Genomic DNA, 19,910 nt, shown 5'->3' on the forward strand with positions numbered 1-19,910 from the left:
CCCAATTTATAAATAAAATTCAACTTTCAGAATGAAGGTTTTATCCCTTGCTGTTGTTAAATTTTCCTTGACTCTGATTAAATGAGGTGACGCCTAGGTTCCTAATTCTACTTCATGAGCAACAGCAGATAGCATTTCTGAGCCCACAGGGATGGGGATGCTCTGGGATGACAGAGTAGGATCCAATAGAGCCACCAAATTATCTGATTTGATCAACAAGACAAAGACCAGGCAGACCTGAATTCGAGTACTAGGTCCCCTTTCCCTAATTTGCACTCTGGGTTTGAGCTAGTGATAAAACCTTTGTGCTGTCTTAAAAGGGGTGTTATGTTTCTTGCCCTTGAGTGAGGCTGACTGTGATGAAGATAAACGAGACAGCAGAGCCAAAATTACTCGGAAATAAAGGTTTCACATAACTACAAAGTATTATTGTAAATCTGATGATGCAGAGAAGACTAAAAACACATAGCCCTATATGAAGTTGAACAGTAAATTGCTATCATCCAAGGGGCAAGCTTGATGGAATAGTTTTGATCCTGAGAGGTGTTAATTAGAGAAAATGACCCACTAGGCCTTCTCAGCCTGGAAGGTGAATACGTTAGAATCACAAAATGGCAGAGTTCATTATTGCCTGGAGTCTGATATGCTGCTCTTTGCAGCCCAGGCTGAGCTGCCTCTCAAACATCCCACCTTGTATGTGATTACAGGTTGTTTTCTATCGTTCAATTGTGTCACTCCTATCTGCCCAGTGTGTCCATCTGTGTCCTTTCCTTTCCCCATTCTCCATTCCTAAGCCTCAAGCTGGACACACAGAAAGGTCAGACTTGTTGGCTACTCAGAAACTATATACTGAAATGAACAGGTCAACGTGCAGGATCCAATGATAGTCTTCAGGCTGTATGAGAGAGAGGACCAGTTCTCAGATGACTGCAGAGAAAAGTGGAAAGTGATAAAAGCCAAGTAAAGGTTATAAACAAAGTCTGGTAGGAGGTAAGAGAAGGGAGCCATCTCTTCCAGCCAAAGTAACAAAGAAACCCTGGTGGAGCTATCACTTAAACTGTAGTTCTTTAAGCCTCACTCTCTATAGGGGCAGCCAGGCTAAAACAGTTATCCCATAAGCTCAGTCCTGGCGTTTGACACCAGCTTAGAAATGCCATTGGGACATCACTCTTTAAAGTCGTCTGCTCTCTCACTGACCACCAACACATCTCCTGTCTGTGTTATGGAATGTCAATGGGACAGTGGACTATTTCCACTGGAAACCTTAGGGTGGGGCTCTGATTAAGGCTTTTCTCATTTGCAAGTACCAGAAATCAACTCTGACAAACTTAATCATAAGAGATGAACTTGCTAGAAGAATAAGGAGGTAAAAGGATGTGGGCAAGATCCAGAAAGAATCTGACACTTTAGCAGCAAGAGGTCAGGGAATTTCTCTCTAGATTCCGCCTTCACAACGAATCAGCTCCAAAGACTCCTTCTATTATAAGTTTTAAATTCCCGAGAGAGAATCTGATGGCCTCCCCCGCCCCATACCCAAGGCAGAAGCATAGGGGCAAAGTCAATAAGATGCTTCTACCTTGATGCAACTAGCAATGAGATGTTTCCAGAAAAGGGGTATTTTTGATACAGGCAACCACACAAATTGGTGTCTACCAGAAAGCCCACATGCCAGTAATTTCAGACACCTTAAACTTATCCTCAGATTAATTAAAAGTTTGTGGTATATCAGTTGCAACCAGCTTTTACAGGCTCACTAAAATTAAATGAAATAAAAAAGTTTTTAAGTGTCTGGAAACAGAAGCTTGTAATGAAAAAGTTTCCTGAAGCATATCTGCAATGTCACTGCCCTGACAACATAATATTCTTTGCTTCTAAAAAATATTTTTGAGAAATCATTACAGATGATGTAGACATTCCCTGGGGACAATTCAACATGTAGTTTTATTTATCAGAGTTATTCTTGTCATGTTATATTATTGCTAGAAGAATTCTAGTTTAGGGGGTAAAGACTGGATAATTTTGCTTTGTGTCTTTAGAAAACTTTAAATGGGTTTTGAGAAAGGGCTTAGATGTATTTGCCATTTCCCTCTGAGGCTTTATATTTTTAATTTAGTTGTAGCACAAATGACTTGGAAAATCCATTGTCAAGGAATCTTCTTGAACATCTTGGTTCACATGATAATTCATAAGCTCCTCACGGCTTCTTAAGTTCTCTGGAGGAAAGTTACTCAAACTGCACTTCCCAGTGGAGAGTTCCAACTGGCTGAACTTTTTAAAATCAATGGGAAAATGTGAACTCTGCTAAGTGGCTCCCTAACATTGAAATATTTAATGGAAGGTTGTTCTTAATCGTTCTTTGAAAACTATCAGATAAGGCCTATAAGAGATACCTGAACCCAAAAGAAAGGTGCCAAGTGGGAGTATTTACCCTCCCTCTCAGGTATCCTACATATAATCAGCAGATAGTCAAGCGTCAGGGACAAGTCACAGTTTTACAAATTTAAAGATGACCCAGGACAAATAGAAGAGCCCATTCCAAAGTATTGGACCCACTCTACCTCACAGGGTTGTCATTAGACATAAGTGAAGTAGCTTGAATTTTTCACAGTAAGCATCTGTGAGTGAAAACTACTGATTGAGCTCTTATCTTGTGCTTGATGCTGTAGCAGTTTTACATAAACATTTTCTTATTTAATCTCAAAAATCTCTGGGGTAGTTAGCAGTAGCATCTTTTTATAGATACAGAATGAAGCAATGATTTGAACCCAAGCAGCCTGGCTCCAGAGCAGGCTCTTCACTACCCCACTAAGCTACTTCTAGGGAGAAAGCACATGCAATTGGTGATGAAGACACATTCCTTAAAGTATGTAGCACCTCAAATAAACCTTTAACCAAGGGTGGACTCTGACCAGCAGAGAAGTGTGGATGTGCCAGATGGTAGAGATGGTGTGAGTGAAAGTAGAAAACATAAGGCAAGTCAGGAAACCCAAGTCTGATTTGTCTCGGGAGGCACCGTCCAACAGAAATATAATGTGAGTCATTATAGTCACTATAATGTGAGTGCAATTTTTATTTTCTAATATCCACATTTAAAAAGTTTTTAAAAGGTGAAATTAGTTTTAATAAAGTATTTAATCCAATATGTACAAAATATTATTTCAATATGTAATCAATATAAAAATTATTAATGAGATACTTCACATTTTTTTCTTACCAAGTCTTCAACATCTGGTGTGTATTTTACACTTACAGTGCATCTCAGTTTGGACTGGCCATATTTAAGTGCTCAATGGACACATGTGGCTAGTGGCCATGGTACTGGACTGCACAAATTTAGTGTACTGGTTATATGAGGGGAATACTGGGTGAGAAGACTGGCAAATGAAGTGTGAGCCTTTATTTGGAAGACTTTGAATACAAAGCTGAGACATTTATAGATAAGTAAACAGGCCAAGAGGGGCAGAGAAGATATTTAAGTATGAGTGACATGGCAGGAGTTGTTAGGAAGATTAATCTAGACCAGGCAGGGGAAACTCAGGATAGGGTGAAGGGAAACCATTCGGGGCTTATAGAATAGTTGAGGTAGACAAAAGAATGGCCAAGAAGATTGGCAGTGGGAAAGAAATACAGGGGATGGGAGCAAGAGATGTGTGAAGGTAGAATCCATCAGTGACCGGGTGTTCAATGGTGGAACACAGGAAACGTTCATACAGGGCACCTGGTAAAATTTCAAATAACACTGCAGTAAAAAAAATGTAGTTATTAAGTGTTGAGGAGAACCAAGTAGAGAAAGAAAAAACACTCTGGTAGGCTCTGAAGCTTCATAGAGGAACAAGAATTTGAGCTGCATCTTTGAAGTTGAAGACTATGAGCACATGCCCTGAAGAAGCTGATGGCTGCAGAAGCAGAAGGCTAGGTTTTCAATGAGGACCAGAGGATTGTAGAGCAAGGTGTATGAACAAACCCCTGAAGGAAGAGTACTGATGTGATTTGATTATAGTAGACAAGCACTGGACCAAGAATGAAGTGATCTATGTTCTAGTCCAGATCTGCCACTGAATTGCCATGTGGCTTCAGTTTTCCTAGCTTAAGATTCTTCATCTATAAAGTAAGAGATTGGAGCAAACCACCAGCAAGTGGCCCTTTCACTCTGATTGCCTAATGCAATAAATGCTTAAGGAGTAGTAAAATAATAGTCAAAAACAACTGGATGTATTTTTAAGGCTCATTCCAAAATTTTCTGATGTAAAACCTAATATATTGGATGTCTATCTAAACTGACTTCATATTTCAGGTAACACTGAATTCTCAAACTCCCGCTAGGTAAACGATGAAGACGCGAGGTCAACAAATAAAGACATACCCAGTAATTGAGTTACCAAATAGATTAAAGCATTTTAAAGCACAAAGATTTAAAATCATTTGGAAAAGGGAAAGCCATTTTATTTCATTCCAAGATAAAAGCAAGTTTATTGTAATTACTGAGCAGCTTTGAAAAGAACACAGGAATTCTTAAGTCTCTGTTAAATGTAGAACAAGGTCTTATGTAATAAATATAAATACATTAACATTCTTTTGAATTTAAATAAAGTAATGCTTCTCCCTCCTATTTCAATGAGTTCATTAAGCAAAAAAAGCTTTAACCATCTGATTTCTCTCTTTTTCCCTCCCTTTGATTTTGTACCATTTTAAAATTCAGGGTGCATTTCTAGAAATAAACTAATCATCTGTGAAAGATGGAGGGATGTTTGCAGCTTTCTTAGATCAATAATATAGATGGCTTTTATAAACAATTAGAAAGAAGTAAATAAAAATATTTCACTTCTGCCATGCTGGGCATAAAGAGAGGTAAAATCTCCAGCAAAATGACCAAAGACCCCACCCAGGCTTTCTAGACTGGAGACTGGTGCTGGATTTCTTCCCTAGCTCTCCCTTTGCTCATGCTTACTTAGCCTGAGGCTTGCAGAAGGTGATCCTGCCCTGGGAACCATAAGTGCACTCCAAGCTCTTAAAAACCAAGGGGAAATGGGGAACCTACGATTGTCCTTGGCTTTACGCAATGCCTGTCTTTAAAAGGAGAGAGTGTGTCAATTGAACCATATTTTCCATTCACCTAGGGAGCTTGCCATTTAAAGGAGCCTTTCATGGAATCCTTCTGTAGAACAAAGAACCCTTTGATAATGCAAATGTCTTCCAGTTGATAGGTTCTTATAAGTATGGATTTCCAAATCTTGGGTTTCCTTGAAGGTCAACACAGCCCTCCTGACTCTGAAGCTCACCAGCTAACATTATTTTGAGAGTTCGTTAACAAGCCAGAGAGCTAGACAGATTGGATCCTTTGAAAGTCATTTGTTTTATTCAACTCAAAAGAGGCCCACCCATGAGAACTCAAGAGACATTAGGAACAATTAGAGAAGACCTGATAATGTGGCCTCATCCTCTTCAAGGTGACTGGGTTTATCTGCATGTTATTTGCTTAGCTGTAAGTAGAGCCTCTGGTACTGGGCTCTGATACCTGGTGCTCTGGGGGTTTGGCAGGTGAAACTCATGAGTAGATGGAAGTTCTAGAAATGATAAAACTAAGGCAAACTTTATCATCCAATCTAAGTATTTCTTTCAACATCTGTGGCAAAGGCACTTGAGCAAGGTGGGATTGGCCGTAATCCAGGTGTCACCTGTGCTACATCATCCATTCATTTACAATCAAGGTAAAAAAGACTGAAAATGTAATAAATGTAAGAGCTGCAGGGTCTCACAGCCATATTCTTCCACAGCCATCTCACTCACTTTTCAAGAGGCAAAGAGAACTCTGCACCTTGCAAATTCAACTTCACTTTTGCCCACTGATCCTGGTTCTCTACCACCCGTCCAAGATGCATAGTTTGGGAGCATCACCCTCTCTGTCTGAGACAGAAAAGGCTCTGCCTTTCTTTTATTTTTCTTTGCTTTATGCATAGCTTTTGTGTTCTCTTTTGACCCTGGATAGCAGAGCTGCTGATTTGACTTTCCTTTGGCGTATTTTCTCCCAGTTCTCCCTGGCTTCTGCTCTACATCAAATGATACTGACTAGACCTTTCCACAAGAGTTCCTGAAGTTCACAAAATTCTTGGAATACATGTAGGCTTAACTTAAAAGAAAAGGAAGGAAAGAAGGAAGAAAGGAAGGAAGGAAGGAAGGAAGAAGGAAGGAAGGAAGGAAGGAAGGAGAGAGGAAGGAAGGAAGGGGGGAGAGTTGAGAAAGGAAGGAAGGAAGGAAGGAAGGAAGGAAGGAAGGAAGGAAGGAAGAATGAAAGGAAGGAAGGAAGTTGAAGGAAGCCGAAGAAGGAAGGAAGGAAGGAAAAGAGAAAGAAAGAAAGAAAGAAAGAAAGAAAGAAAGAAAGAAAGAAAGAAAGAAAGAAAGAAAGAAAGAAAGAAAGAAAGAAAGAAAAGAAAGAAAGAAAGAAAGAAAGTTGTTGTTAAGAAGAAAAGAAAGAAAGAAAAGAAAGAAGAAAGAAAGAAAGGAAGGAAGGAAGGAAGGAAGGAAGAAAGAGAAAAGAAAGAAAAAGAGAAGGGGAGGAAAGAGAGAAGAGAGGAAAGGGAGAACTCGATACATCAAAATTAAACTTTTTTTCTTTTCCATTTGTCTCTCAGGTACAGAGGGTTAAGTCAATCATATTTCTTCATTCAGGTAACATTATAATTGGTCCATTGAAAGTCCTTCTCTGTTTTTAGTTATTTATTTTATCCCCTTCTACTTCCTTTCGACTCACCATATGCAACTATCCAAATGTATGTTTGTATGCTTTCTTTTAAAATGTCTGTTTGGTGTGTATGTATTTTAATTCTGCAAGTAGTATTATATATGTATCATCAATTTCTTACTTGTTTCTCTCAGAGCCATGATTCTAAGATCTATGCTCTGTATACCTTTAGACTCTTGCTTCTAACTGCTGACCAATTAGTTAGGTGTGTATTGTCCACATTTTACCATTCCTTCACTCAGTAGTGGACACCAAGGTTGCCTCCAACCTGCCTGATGCCATAATGCTGTGAAGAAAATCCTTGTACAGTTTCCCTTAAGTATCAGTGTGAGAATTTTTCTGGGATGTTTGCAGGAATAGAATAGCAGGGTAATTGAGACAATCATTCATATTGCTAAAAGTTTCTGGCTTCATGGAAAGACTCACAGAAACATCCATCAAAGAAGAGAGCACCTTTGAAGGGAATACATTCAAATGGTTATGAACAAATCATGGGCTAAACAAACAAGTTTAAATACAAGAGACAGACACTTGAATGCTTAGAAACTGCTGTCAATTTAAGATGCCTCAGAAGTGAAGACATGACATCTCTAAAAAATGTGTGTCTGTGTGTGTGTGTGTGTGTGTGTGTAAATCAGTGGAAAAAACAGTTTTGGATTCATAGAACCACATTCTCTACCTTGCGTCATGATACTATGTCTGCTGTGAAAAGCTCAGTGCTCCTGCCTCAGCCAATTTCTCTCCCCATCCACTGGCCCCCAAGCCTCTATCTTGCCCCAGCCACATCTACAAAGCTACCTGCAGTTTGCTCAGTGGTTCTTTAATGGTGGGAACTCTAATACTCTGCCTTTCCAGCTCTATGGCATCAACATCAACTGCAAAATTTCATCTTGCACCAGAACTGTTCCATAGTCACTGGGGATGGCCAGTGCATTGATCTACAGCTTCTCTCACTCCTGTCTGACTTTTGCTCCTCATCCCTCATTCCTATATCAATCAAAAGCTCAAATAACCTCCCTGGTCAAATCTAACCAAACGGCTCTCCTGAGAGCCACCCTGTGCTCCCTTGTGGAGGAGGAGGCTGCCTGCTGAGAGGCTCCAGCTTCTGGGCTCCATTTGCATGAATAAAAGGCTCTGAAGTGTTCACTTGAAGCTTTTATGTAAACACTCTCCAAAATATGCTCTGCACTGCATTACCCCCAGCAATAAAGATTCTGGAATCAGAATTTGGCTGTCAGTTTTATTGATGTTGCATGGGGTACAGTAGAATACAGCTTTTTCTTCTGGAAATTTATTGACTTGGCAGTGCAGAGAGCAATAAAACTGTGTTTTTAATCAGTAAGCCAAGCAGACATGATTCCAAAAGAAATATGGGAAGCAAACATGCCATCGTAAGATTTCTCCCCCATTGTCCCTGTTCTTCTTGGATGCCCTGTTAAATAAGTTTGAGTGTTGAACAATGTGCTTGGTGGGACTGCCTTTGGGCATAGATTCAGAGGACCACGTTTGGATTACTTCCTCAAGGTTGTACCATCTCTAAGAGACTGTTGAGTGAAAGGATTTTTCTGAAATGAAATTTCTTTGCATCAGCCTCTTGAGAGGAACTGTTGGTAAGCTGCATTGCAGAAGGTATAGTGACATGTCTCATCTCAAAAGAAGCAAGGTTACAATGCCTGCCCTTCCACCATGCTCACGGAGAGAGCGGGTTACCTAGTTATATATTCAAAGGAAATTAAATCACTATCTCAAAGAGATATCTGCACTCCCATGTTAACTGCAGCTTTATCCATAGTAGCCAAGATATGAAAAAATAAAAATAAATGTCCTTTAAAAAATGAATAGATAGACATGATATATGTATATATAATGGAATATTTTTCAGCCATAAAAAAAGAAAGAAATACTGCCATTTGTGACAGCATGGAATGAACTTGGGCGACATTATGCTAAGTGAAATAAGCCAGATAGAGAAAGAGGAATACTGTATGAAAGCACTTATATGTGGAATTGAAAGAAAAATTTTTAAAGCTGATTTCATAGAAACAGAAAATAGAATGGTTGTCAGGGGCTGGGGGGAGAGGAAAATAGAGAGAGAGAGGTCAAATGGTACAAATTTTCAGTTATAAGAAGAATTAGTTCTGAGGATCTAATGTACAGCATGGTGACTATAGTTAATAATACAGTATTGTATACTTGAAAGTTACTGTGAGTAGATCTTAAGTGTTCTAATCATACACATACATACACACACAAAGAACTATGTGAGGTGATCAATGTGTTAATTATCTTGATCTTGATAATTATTCTACAATCTTTGTATATGTCAAATAATCACATTGTACACATTAAATATACACAATTATATTTAGCAATTATTCCTCAACAAAGTTGGTAAGTAAAGAAAAAAGAGAATAAGTTAGGAATCACATACTTTGGCTCAATATTGTACAGTGGAAAGAACAGTTGGACTCTGTCTACTTAGTCATGTTACCTTGTTCGGGTTACTTAATCTCTTTGAGATCCAGTTTCTTCTGCTATCTAAGGGGAATACTCATCTCGCTCCATTGATGAGTGAATAAAATAAGGTTATAGATGTGTATGCATCACTCACACAGCACCTTACACTAGTAGCATGTCCTTTCAAGGACTATAAGACATCTCACTGATTCACATCTGCCCCTGATGGAGGAGGTGTTCTTTCCCAGCAGCTTAGGCAGTCTCTGCTGCATAGACACATGAAAAGCAAGGCAGCATCTCCCACCTCTGTTCTCATATTCCTGATATCTGCATCCCATCTGAAATGTGCCACTCCCCTCCTCTCTGTCAGTCTTTGGCCTAAAACTTTGAACCACTGTCGATGCTTGATAAATGTTGGCTGAACATTCATCCCTGCCTGGCAGATCCTTTCTCCAGAGTTATCTTAACCTCAGGTTCCTTTAAGCAGTTGTACATCATCCTGTTCTGGTTTTGCTGTTGCTAAGTAATCGCTCTACTTTCAACTCTTATGTAATGTATAATTTTTATCTCAATTCAAGAACACTTAGATTGTTCCTCTGGATATAAGCGAGTGCCTGAAGGAAATGCTCTATAGATGTTCCCCCAAAATGGCATGAGATGCCCATATGATTTAACTATAGGAGCAAGTGCTCTGGTTGGGATAATACTGAAACAGGCTGCCTGGAGGAGATGGAGCACGCTCTTAGCGAATCCCTTCTCCTGTCTGCCTGCTTTCCAACTGCATTTTCACCATTCATTTCTCTACCCAAGAGAGCTTCTTTTCTATCCTCCCAACCAAGCCTATAGGGACACTCTAAAACTATGTATTAACTATTTACTTGGTGCCAAGCCCTGTGCTTTACATGGGTTATCAGTTAATCATTGTAACAACTCTGGGAAATAAGAATTATTATTTCAGTTTTATAGATGAAGAAACTGAAACAGAGGACTTAAATAACATGCTCAGGATCACACAGCCAGGTAGTAAAAGAATGAGACTTGAATTCATATGTTTCTGATCCTAAAGCTCAGGATCTTAATGACAAAATCACACACTCTTTGATATATACTGAGAATAAGTCATGGGCTATCTCTTTATTGATATATTAGAATTCTCAAACTGAATCCAGTTGTTGCAAACTCGGGAGTCTCACACCCAAATATATGCACGTGCGCGCGCACACACAGACACACACACACACACACACACTTTATTCATGAACTTAAAAGGCACCCAATCAAATCTTAAACTCTTGGCTTTCCTTTTTTCTTCCCTAGATCACTCACCTATCTCCCTGTCAAAGTAATCCCATCTCAAGCTTTCAGAGGACTTAATGAGGTCATAAAAATGTAAGTAAGAGACTGCATATCAAAAGACATTCATAATTAGAATAATAAATTTTTTTTCTAAGAGAAAGCATAGTTGAAAGGGGATAATTTTTCTAGGAGAGAAACTGTGTTTAAGAAACTCTAATACTTTTACCTTTTTAATACAAATAATATCTAGGGACCTTTGAAGAAATGTATGATTTTCAAGAGTCATTAAAATCTAGATAATTAACCTTATATCACTGAATTGAATGCATTATGATGAGTGAGGATACTTCTCAAGTAGAAAAGAAGGTAGATTCCAATCATAAAAATTCTCCCCTAGAGCAGTATTCCCTTGAGTCACATTTTTAGATAACACTCACATAAAAGAAAATGTGTTGGAAGTTTATTGTATTTGAGAAGATAATCTTTGAATCTAAAATATAATAAGTATATGACAAAAACACAATATTTATAGCCATATTGATAAAAGGCATTTACCAAAATGTAAAGCAGCCTGAAGGCAGTGTGATCTCACATTTGTGTCAGATGTAACTTCAATGCTTTGTCCCTGGTCTTCAGCTTCTAGGTCCCAAGACCCCATACATGAGACAGAACTTTCTCAGAACTCCAGGATTCTAGCCAGCATCCTCCTTAATGTTAGTCTGAGTCAAAGGACCTAAGGGGCCTTTTAGTTCCCAGAGAGCATCGCTGATCTTTACAATCCCATGGGCCTCCAAAACTCCTTGAGGAACTTCTGACTGCTCTTTATGATATTAGCAAGCAGTGAGACTATTAAAAATAATTCCTTAAGAATTAGTACCTATTATAGGAAATTCATTGCAAGTTACAGAAATGTCAGTTTGCTTGAATCTAATCCTTATTCTTCTGTTCCCAAGTTTAAATGTTAAATTTTGAAAATTTTTAATGCATTAAGACCTCCTAAAGAGAAAAGCAGACACAGTTAAATAAGTAAACCACTAGGTAGGAATAAGGTGAATCAGTCCAGGACCAATCCATTACTGTACTATTCATAAAAAAAAAAAAACGTTAACTGCCTTAGGCTCAGCCTTTCTGTCAGCTAAAGTTCTCATCAAGTGCGAAAGCTTCAGTGAATGTTAACCTTAGAAACACACAAATGTACAATTTGTGAATTTGGGGCTTTTTTCCAAGCTGGCAGCAAATAGTAGCTTATGTTAGAATTTTATGGTAACACTGACATTACATGCTTGGAGGTGGTATACAGCAAAGCTGATTCCTTTAGTTTTTTGTTTTTTTTTTTAAGAAAAACCAATTCATTCATTAATCCATTCATTCATTCATACCCAATGTGTCAGGTATTTTGATGCCACCAGGGATTCAAAAGTGAATAGGGCATACCCCTTGTTCTCAATTTGCTAACGGTGAGAAAAAGAGTCAAAGAAATAGAACCCAAGAAAGATACCATGTGCAGCAGTTGACCACCTTGCAATTGCCTCAAAATAGAATTTGGGGAAAGGGAGAGAGTTATGAAACAATGAATTCAACCTAAATTAAAACCTCACTAGAGTGATGGAGTTGGGAACCCAGATATCCTGCTCCTGGTCCCGAAACCTTCCCATAAACACCAGGTGCCTCTTCTCTTAGAACCTCAATTTTCAAAGCTGTAAAACAAGGGAATCTGACTAGATTTTCTCAAAGGGCCTGTCCGCTTTTAGTAATTTGTGATTCTGAGTCATAATAAACAAGAAAAAAAAACCCTCTCACATACACAGGGGTTACTGAAATTTACATTTCAGCTACACCTGGATTGTAGATGTCCATCAGTGCTTCTAAAGGGAGATGTTAACACTTTATGTGTGAGGACAGCTTAAGGCATCCCTGTTCTTTTTTAAAAGGACACATTGTCAGCCACACACACACAGCTTATTATGATGCAGATACAGTCATTTCTTTCATGTTTCTTCTTTTTTTCTCTCTCTCTCTCCCTCTCTCTCCTAGTGAAATCTCTCAGAGTGATTCCCTGGAAAAGATAGAAGCTAATGCCTTTGACAACCTCCTCAATTTGTCTGAAATGTAAGCATCAGCTAACAGATCATTTACTGCTGCACACTATTACTCTGACTGGCTGGAGACCACTGGGTATTTGTATTCAAGCATCCACTGCTAGGGATCCAAGAGGAAAAGACTATACAATTACCAGGTCTGGGCAGGCATTAATCTCTCTCACTGCAGTGGCCTGCAGGTTGCCATGGTGACAACTGCTTCTCCCTGAGAGCTGTATAAACTCTGAAACATCACAACACAAAGCTGGAAATTAAAATTGACATTGTGGAGTACTGCCAAGTAGCTCCTACCTTATGGAAGGGAGGTGGTGGGAAAATTTGGAAAGGAGCTTAGAGAGCATGAACTAGTTCACTGGGGGCTGTTTGAGCATATTTATTCATTCAATAAATGGTTCTTGAATACCTACCATTCAAGCCTTGTAAAAGCCCTGTGTTGGGCATGTGTATGTTAGAGTTGTTACTAGAATTGATTCTTAAAAATTACCCTTTCCAAATTATCATTTTCCTCCAATTTATAAAAAGGATGGGAGAAAAGTGGCTTAATTCAGTTTTCAGAGGATGAACTTGTATCTCAAAGAGGTTAACTGACTTGCCTGATGTCACACAGCAAGTTAGCTGGGACTATAAATCAGACATGTGACTCCTAAACCAGTCCTCTTTCTGCTGCCTTGTTTGGTGCAAACCTGAGCTTCTACAAACTTTACCTGCACAGGAGTTTAAAAAGTTAAGGGAAGGGGAAGGATGTTAGCAACAATTTTTGAGAGCCTGTGCTTGGTATTTATTTCCTCTAGGTTGTATCATTTAATCCTCACAGCCACCATGTACAGTGGAGTAATTATACCTTTTGCTCAGGGGAAGGAAGGGAGGCTCAGAGAGCTCAGCAACTTAACCAATGTGGCACCTTAGACAATGGCAGGCTTGGGATTCAACCCCAGCCCGTCTTTCTTCAAACTTGTGTGTTTTCCACTATACCACAAGGCCTCCCAATGAATGGTCTGATTAGCATTTATATAAAGAGAATAGTTAACTGATTGGTATGTGAGTAACCGCCACATGTCCAACCAAGGGCCAAGTGCTGCTGAAATAGAGAGGAGGTAAAAATACAAATCTCCCACAGGAGATGACAGTGTGGCCAGGGAAGTGAGACAAACTCACAAACAATAATAGGGAAATTGAAAATAATGGGTATTTAAGTACAAACTGTATAGCCTGGACTCGGCTGTGAAGTAGAATTTCATGGGAGATAGGGGGCTCATTTCAATCATAGACGACAGTCCTATCCCAAACCTAGAAATCTGTAGTTTTAACAGACTTCACCAATGATGCTGAAGCACAGCGTAAACTGAGAATCACAAGAGCAGCTTTTTTTCAACAGAAAGAAAAATAAAGTTCTATGGGAATGTTTATGTACTTTTCCCAAGGAAGGCCCTGAGACTAGAATGTTAGCTCTACACAGGCTCTCTTTGCTTTGTTCACAGCTATATCCCCAGCACCTAAACAGTGCCTGGCACATATAGGAGCTCAATAAATGTTTGTTGAATAAATGAATGGATGGATGAGTGGTCTACGGTCAAACCCCGAAAGATCCTTAAGAGATAAAAGTCCTTTCCATCCCATCCACATAATGCCTTATATGGCTTGTGATTGCTTGACCAGCTGTTGTAAAAACTAATTACAACAAAATATCACTTACCTCTAAAGGCTCAAAAGGACATAAAAGATGGAAATAGGCACCAATGGTGGGAAACTACAGTAAGGTGAAATGAGCACTAGACTTGGAGTCAGAAAAAACTGGGTTCACCTCCAAGTTCTGCTGTTTCTCAGCTGTGTAACTAGAGACTAATCATTTAACTTTCTGATTTTATCAACAATGATAACTGTTAACATTGGTTGAAGCCTTACTGTGAACCAAACACACATATTCATTCCTTAAAAACCAACCTATAAGGAAACTGAGCTTTAAAGTCATAAATTAGTAAAACCGGGATGTAAAACCAAGTTGAATCAAGAGTCTGTACACCTAACCAATACACTATATTTTCTCTATGGAACATGAGTAGTTATCATTTTCTCAGGTGGTTGTTGAATGAGTTTTAAAAGCCAAAGGCATTTATTGATGTTTTATTGAATCTAAAGTAGACAGGGCCCGACAACTGCGGTTACTTCTCAAAGGGTCAAAGTCACTGGTGGAACTAGGGAGAAGGACGCTAACACAACTGTGATGTTATAGCTATAATTTTGTACTTTGCAAAGCCCTGCCTCATACATTATCTCTACATATTCTATTACTCACTGCCTACAACCTGTGAAGTAGAACAAGTATGTATGATTATTCCAATATTACAAAAGGGAACCCTAGCTTAGGGAAGTTAGGAGACTGGGCATTATCACACAATGAATTATCTACAGAATAGGCACAAAATCCCCTAAATCCAAGCCCCTGGACTCTGCCCTGTCTATTCCAGAGACTGGGTGCCCATTGGATAATTGGTCAGTGTGGCCGCCGACCTAACATGAAGAGAGCCAGTTTGCCTGCAAGGAAGAGTAGCTCATGACCTCATCTCTCCTGGGAGCAGAATCTCCCATCACACCCCGTGTTCGGGGCAAGAATCTCCATAGTGGGACAAGACCTACTTGGCCAGGAGCCGTGGACATTGATGCTGCCTGAGAGGGCAAGAGGGGCTGGGGAGTGGAACGGACTCTCAGCTATAATGCGCCCGTCTTGGCAGGAGGTTGAGAGCAGAGCTTACTAGAAATAGCCAACTGGCTCTCACCACGCTGCTTCCACTTGATTTTGTTTATGCCGTTTTAGCCAGCACCCTCTGGTGACCACGGTCTCATGCATTCCAAACAATACACATCTAGTAAACTGCTGCCTGTTTTTCCCCCTCTCTTTACAGACTGATCCAGAACACCAAAAACCTGTTATACATCGAGGCTGGAGCATTTACAAGTCTCCCCCGGTTAAAATACCTGTGAGGAAATTTCTTTAAGTAATTGGGGATGGGAAGATAGGCATCTGCTGTAAATCAAAACAATTAAAATGTTGGGAAGAATTTTTTTAAGCACATTCTTAGCATTATTTGCATGTCCATCTTCAGTCTGTTGATTTAATCAGCATTTTTTTTTTATCAACCATCATGCTGGGTGCTTCCAAATACCTGTAAGTGGTTCCCAGCATTTTCTCTGTCCCAGACACCTGAGAGACTATCACCTCTTTGCAGTGATTTCCAAAGCTAATGGGGAATGGGGTCATAACACTTTAAAAAGGATCCATTTGAATCTCTAAGGTGAGGTGGTGATGTGGACAGAGGATATGTGAAAGTGGGAGAGGCGTTTCTCATTCCAGGTTGAGAATTATTGATCTCCTTTATCTTGTTTGTTCATTCATTCATTACCTGAAAACATTTTAAGTATTGCCTTCACATAGTCACTGTGCCATGTAAACTAAATCAGTAGTTTCTATTCCATCAACTCTGAGTAAGCCCACTAGTTAGAATTATAAGTTGAGTACAACTAGTTATAGCCCTATAGATTCACTGCCATGCCAGCATTATCAAAATCCCTGAAATTTGAAACAATCTATAATTTAGCACTATGTCAAATAATCACTTATTTACACAGAAAAATTTGAATCCCTCTAACAAAGATGTTTTCTCTCTCTTATTCCTGATAAATTTCACAAAATCTCCAGAGCATGTAAAGTCCACAACTCCCCAAATATGGTGGGGACATCTCTCTGGCATTCCATGTCATCTGCAGTCTTGCTCTGGGGCCCCTGAAGGAGCTGTGGCTGGCACTAACAGTAGCTCTTTTGGTACCTCCAAAGCTGGATGATTTCTAACCCAGGTGCTCTGCTTTTCCAAACCTTCAAGGGTTCTACAGTACACATAAGCCTGTCAGCATTAACCACTTTGAGAAAGCATAAGAAAATCCCAGAACCAAATTTGATAACTGCAGCCCCCTATTAACTAAGAATCATTGTCTTTATTGAATAGCATTCTACCCCCAAAAAAGTGATACTCCCCCAACTCCAGTACACATTGCAGCCTAGGCTCACACTGCTATCACCAGTCACAAACAGGGCAAGGATTCACTGTGATCTGGGTAACAAGTAAGGAGGAGAACCAGAGAAAGCCAAAAGAGAAACCTTTCACTGTCACCAGGGTGCCAGGCAGTTCACATCAGTGGTCCACAGTCCATGATGGTAAATTTAAAATTTGGCTAGGGGAAATCCTAGACTCCTCTAAAGGATTCTCATTCTTGCGTAATAAAATATCCTTTAATTTAACCTACCACTGAAGCCTATCTCTTCTTTGAAGTTTAAATAAAAGGTGGGAGAAAAAGAAGAGAAGCTTTGAGTAGCTTAAATAACCAAAAGCATGTGTGATGATTTCAGTGAGATAGAAGGAAGAACTTCCTGAATCGTACAGTAGCTAAATAAAGGAAGATTTTTAATAATGAGAGATATGGATTGCTAACATGGAGAATAATCTTCCCAAAGTGTTTGAGCTTAAAGCTGTTCTAGGGGGATTTCTAGAACTCTCAAGAGCATGGCATAAACTAATTACCAAAAGGAAACTGGAATGCAATACTATAGGAAAATGCAATTGATGCTACAGGAAAAGACAGGCTGGAAAAATAAATATAAATAAAAAATACCTGAAAGTTTGGTTCCAGCCCCTAGATCTCTAAATACAAATCACTAGAGCAACTTCTCCTATAACGTTAGGGACTTTTAAATTTTCACAATCGTCAACAGTTAAAGTGTAACTGATAGAGCCAAACTCAATATTTTTTCTAATTTAATGTGAAAACAGTATTTGCAAAATGTCTTTCTACTATTTTTATCTTTTTGCCTTAATAACAATCACTTACTCTCTCTGCCCACATCCCTACTTGCCCCAAATCACAGGAGCATCTGTAATACGGGCATCCGAAAGCTTCCAGATGTTACGAAGATCTTCTCCTCAGAATTTAATTTCATTCTGTAAGTACCAGGCTGATTGCTATGCATAACAGTTTCCTATTTGCAGCTCAAATTTGGAGAGTAAATATTTCTCATTTCATTCCTCAAGGGAAATTTGCGATAACTTACACATCACCACCATACCAGGAAATGCTTTTCGAGGGATGAATAACGAATCCATAACACTGTGAGTAAACTCCCAGATTCAGGTTCTGCTATAAAGCCTCCTGCTATTCTCACTTCTAGCTTAAAGTGAGTTCCTTCTTATCTTTTTCTGTGCCCCTCACTCGATGGTGACATTCTTTTTGACCTAAAATGCCAAAGGTGAGAGGAGTTGTATGGGATCCAAGCTGGGTCACATGTTCACATGAAAACCAACCAATCTATTCAGTTTAAAATTAATCAAATGGGCCCTAGGGATTTACAGTGACCAAATTTCCAGCAGATGAAATTGTTCATTGCATCAATGGAATGCTTTGAAGCCGGGAAGAGACAGCCTGAAGGGGAGTGGCTGCCCTGTTTAAAAGAGAGCACAAATATTTCAAGTTTCAACTGAGAAGAGTTTGGAAGGGTATTCTCCAAGTAGGTAGAGTAGTTTATCAATGGACTCTGCTCTCGCTTGCTCTCTCTCTCTGATTTTTTCACCTTCTTCTTGGAACCTGCTGACATTGTCTCTGAAGCAACACCATCTATGCCCATTCCCTACATCTCCTAATACTTGAAAATAATGTCTTTTTATTTGACCATCACTCATCAGGTTACCATGCTCACAGGCTCTATCTCTTTCATGTTCTTTCCTAAGACCTTGCTATTCAAACTATGGTCCAGCATCTACCATATCTTCTGAGAGCTGGTGAGAAATGCAGACTCTCAAGCCCATCCCAGACTCAGAGGAGGCTGCATGGTGGAGTTAGACTTCGTAGAATCAGTAACATTTATAATATTTATACAGCACTTATTAAAGGCCTGCACTGTTTTAAAGTACTTTTTTTAACTCATTTCCCGTTTGCCCTGAGAATACTCACCAGCGGCACTTGTGGCTGCAGCATTTACCCTGAGATAAAGCATGAGTTATAGTCCTAACCTTACCCCCAAAGTTTGCCATGAAATATCTTCCTTTTATTATTATTTTCACATTGCTCTAGTATATCAATAGTCTTTGGAAACAAATGACATCATTCTATTTATAGCATTCTGTTATTAGTAGCGGTATTTCCATTTACAAAATATAGTAATTTTCAATCGCTGAAAATGTCAAATCCTAGAAAATGTAGCATTCCTACATGTGACGTTAACATCATTCTCAAACAGTTATTAGCCAAAGATTCATTTGATGAATTCGATTTATGTATACATTTCTGTTACATTAGGATTAGAGACAAGTTCTGTTTAGAAATAACTCCAAGAACAGTTTTTATATTTTATTTTCACATTGAAAATAGATTTTTCAACCTCAAAGAGTGTTTTTATGTAAAATTAAATTAACGCTGGTAGCGAGCTACACTTTTTTTTTTCTAAACGGGAAATGGGTTAAAAACTCATGTAAGTCTCACAGCAACCCTAGTAAGTAGGGACTATCAGCCCCATTTTTAGATAAGAAAACCAAGGCACTGAGAGGTTTAGTAATTTGACCAAGGTCAAGATTTAGACCCAGACAGTCTAGCTCCAGAGTAATAGTCTTCATCATTACGTTGTACCATATACCAAGAAAAGGAAAGCAAGTAATCCAAGTGAAAGGACAGCATGAGCAAAAGCATGGCTGTGGAAAGGAGAAACACAGGATGAGGCGTATTCATTGGGAGTAAACATCCTGCTTAAGGGATAGGAAATACGGTTAAAAACGTTTAGATAAAAAGGAGTGGAGGAGACTTTAGATTAAAGAGAGTTTTGAATGCCAGGATAAGAGGTTAAAGGCTTAGAAGTCACTATGAAAATGGTAAAAAAAGGAAAAAGAAAAAAGAAACCACCCAATCGCGTAGCCTTCATCCAAAGTTCATGTCCGAGACTCCCTTTGATTTTGACCTAAATCTAAAATTAATCAGGAACCAATAGGTACTCCTCCCAAGTAAATGTACAGTGGTGGGAGTGAAGTAGAATAGGAATGAAAGAGCAGAAGACCTGGAGGAAGATCAATAAGAAAAGGAATGTAGAGATAATCCATTAGGTTCTACAAGCTCACAAGACTCTGCCACCCCACCAAACTCAAGGAACAACCAAAGATTCCTTTTCACACATCACATCTCAGCATTTGCACACAAGAGCTACATGGTATTTTTATTTTAGGACCACTAATTTATGTTAGTTATGACTTTAAGACTAATAGTACCTACCAGCAGGGCGCAATTGCCCC

General features: G+C 39.1%; 1 protein-coding gene across 1 annotated transcript in view; it reads left to right on the forward strand.

The window, feature by feature from the left end:
* The window catches only part of LHCGR (luteinizing hormone/choriogonadotropin receptor), a 52,029-nt gene that overhangs the window by 6,569 nt on the left and 25,550 nt on the right, over window positions 1-19,910 (forward strand). Inside the window, exons 2-6 of the mRNA XM_039888120.1 lie at window positions 10,514-10,585; window positions 12,527-12,601; window positions 15,492-15,566; window positions 17,507-17,581; window positions 17,670-17,747. Of these exons, the coding sequence (XP_039744054.1) occupies window positions 10,514-10,585; window positions 12,527-12,601; window positions 15,492-15,566; window positions 17,507-17,581; window positions 17,670-17,747 (375 nt within the window). The remainder of the gene's footprint in view (window positions 1-10,513; window positions 10,586-12,526; window positions 12,602-15,491; window positions 15,567-17,506; window positions 17,582-17,669; window positions 17,748-19,910) is intronic.

This window comes from Pteropus medius, unplaced genomic scaffold (assembly GCF_902729225.1).
Source record: "Pteropus medius unplaced genomic scaffold, Ma_sr-lr_union100, whole genome shotgun sequence".
Taxonomy (NCBI): Eukaryota; Metazoa; Chordata; class Mammalia; order Chiroptera; family Pteropodidae; genus Pteropus; species Pteropus medius.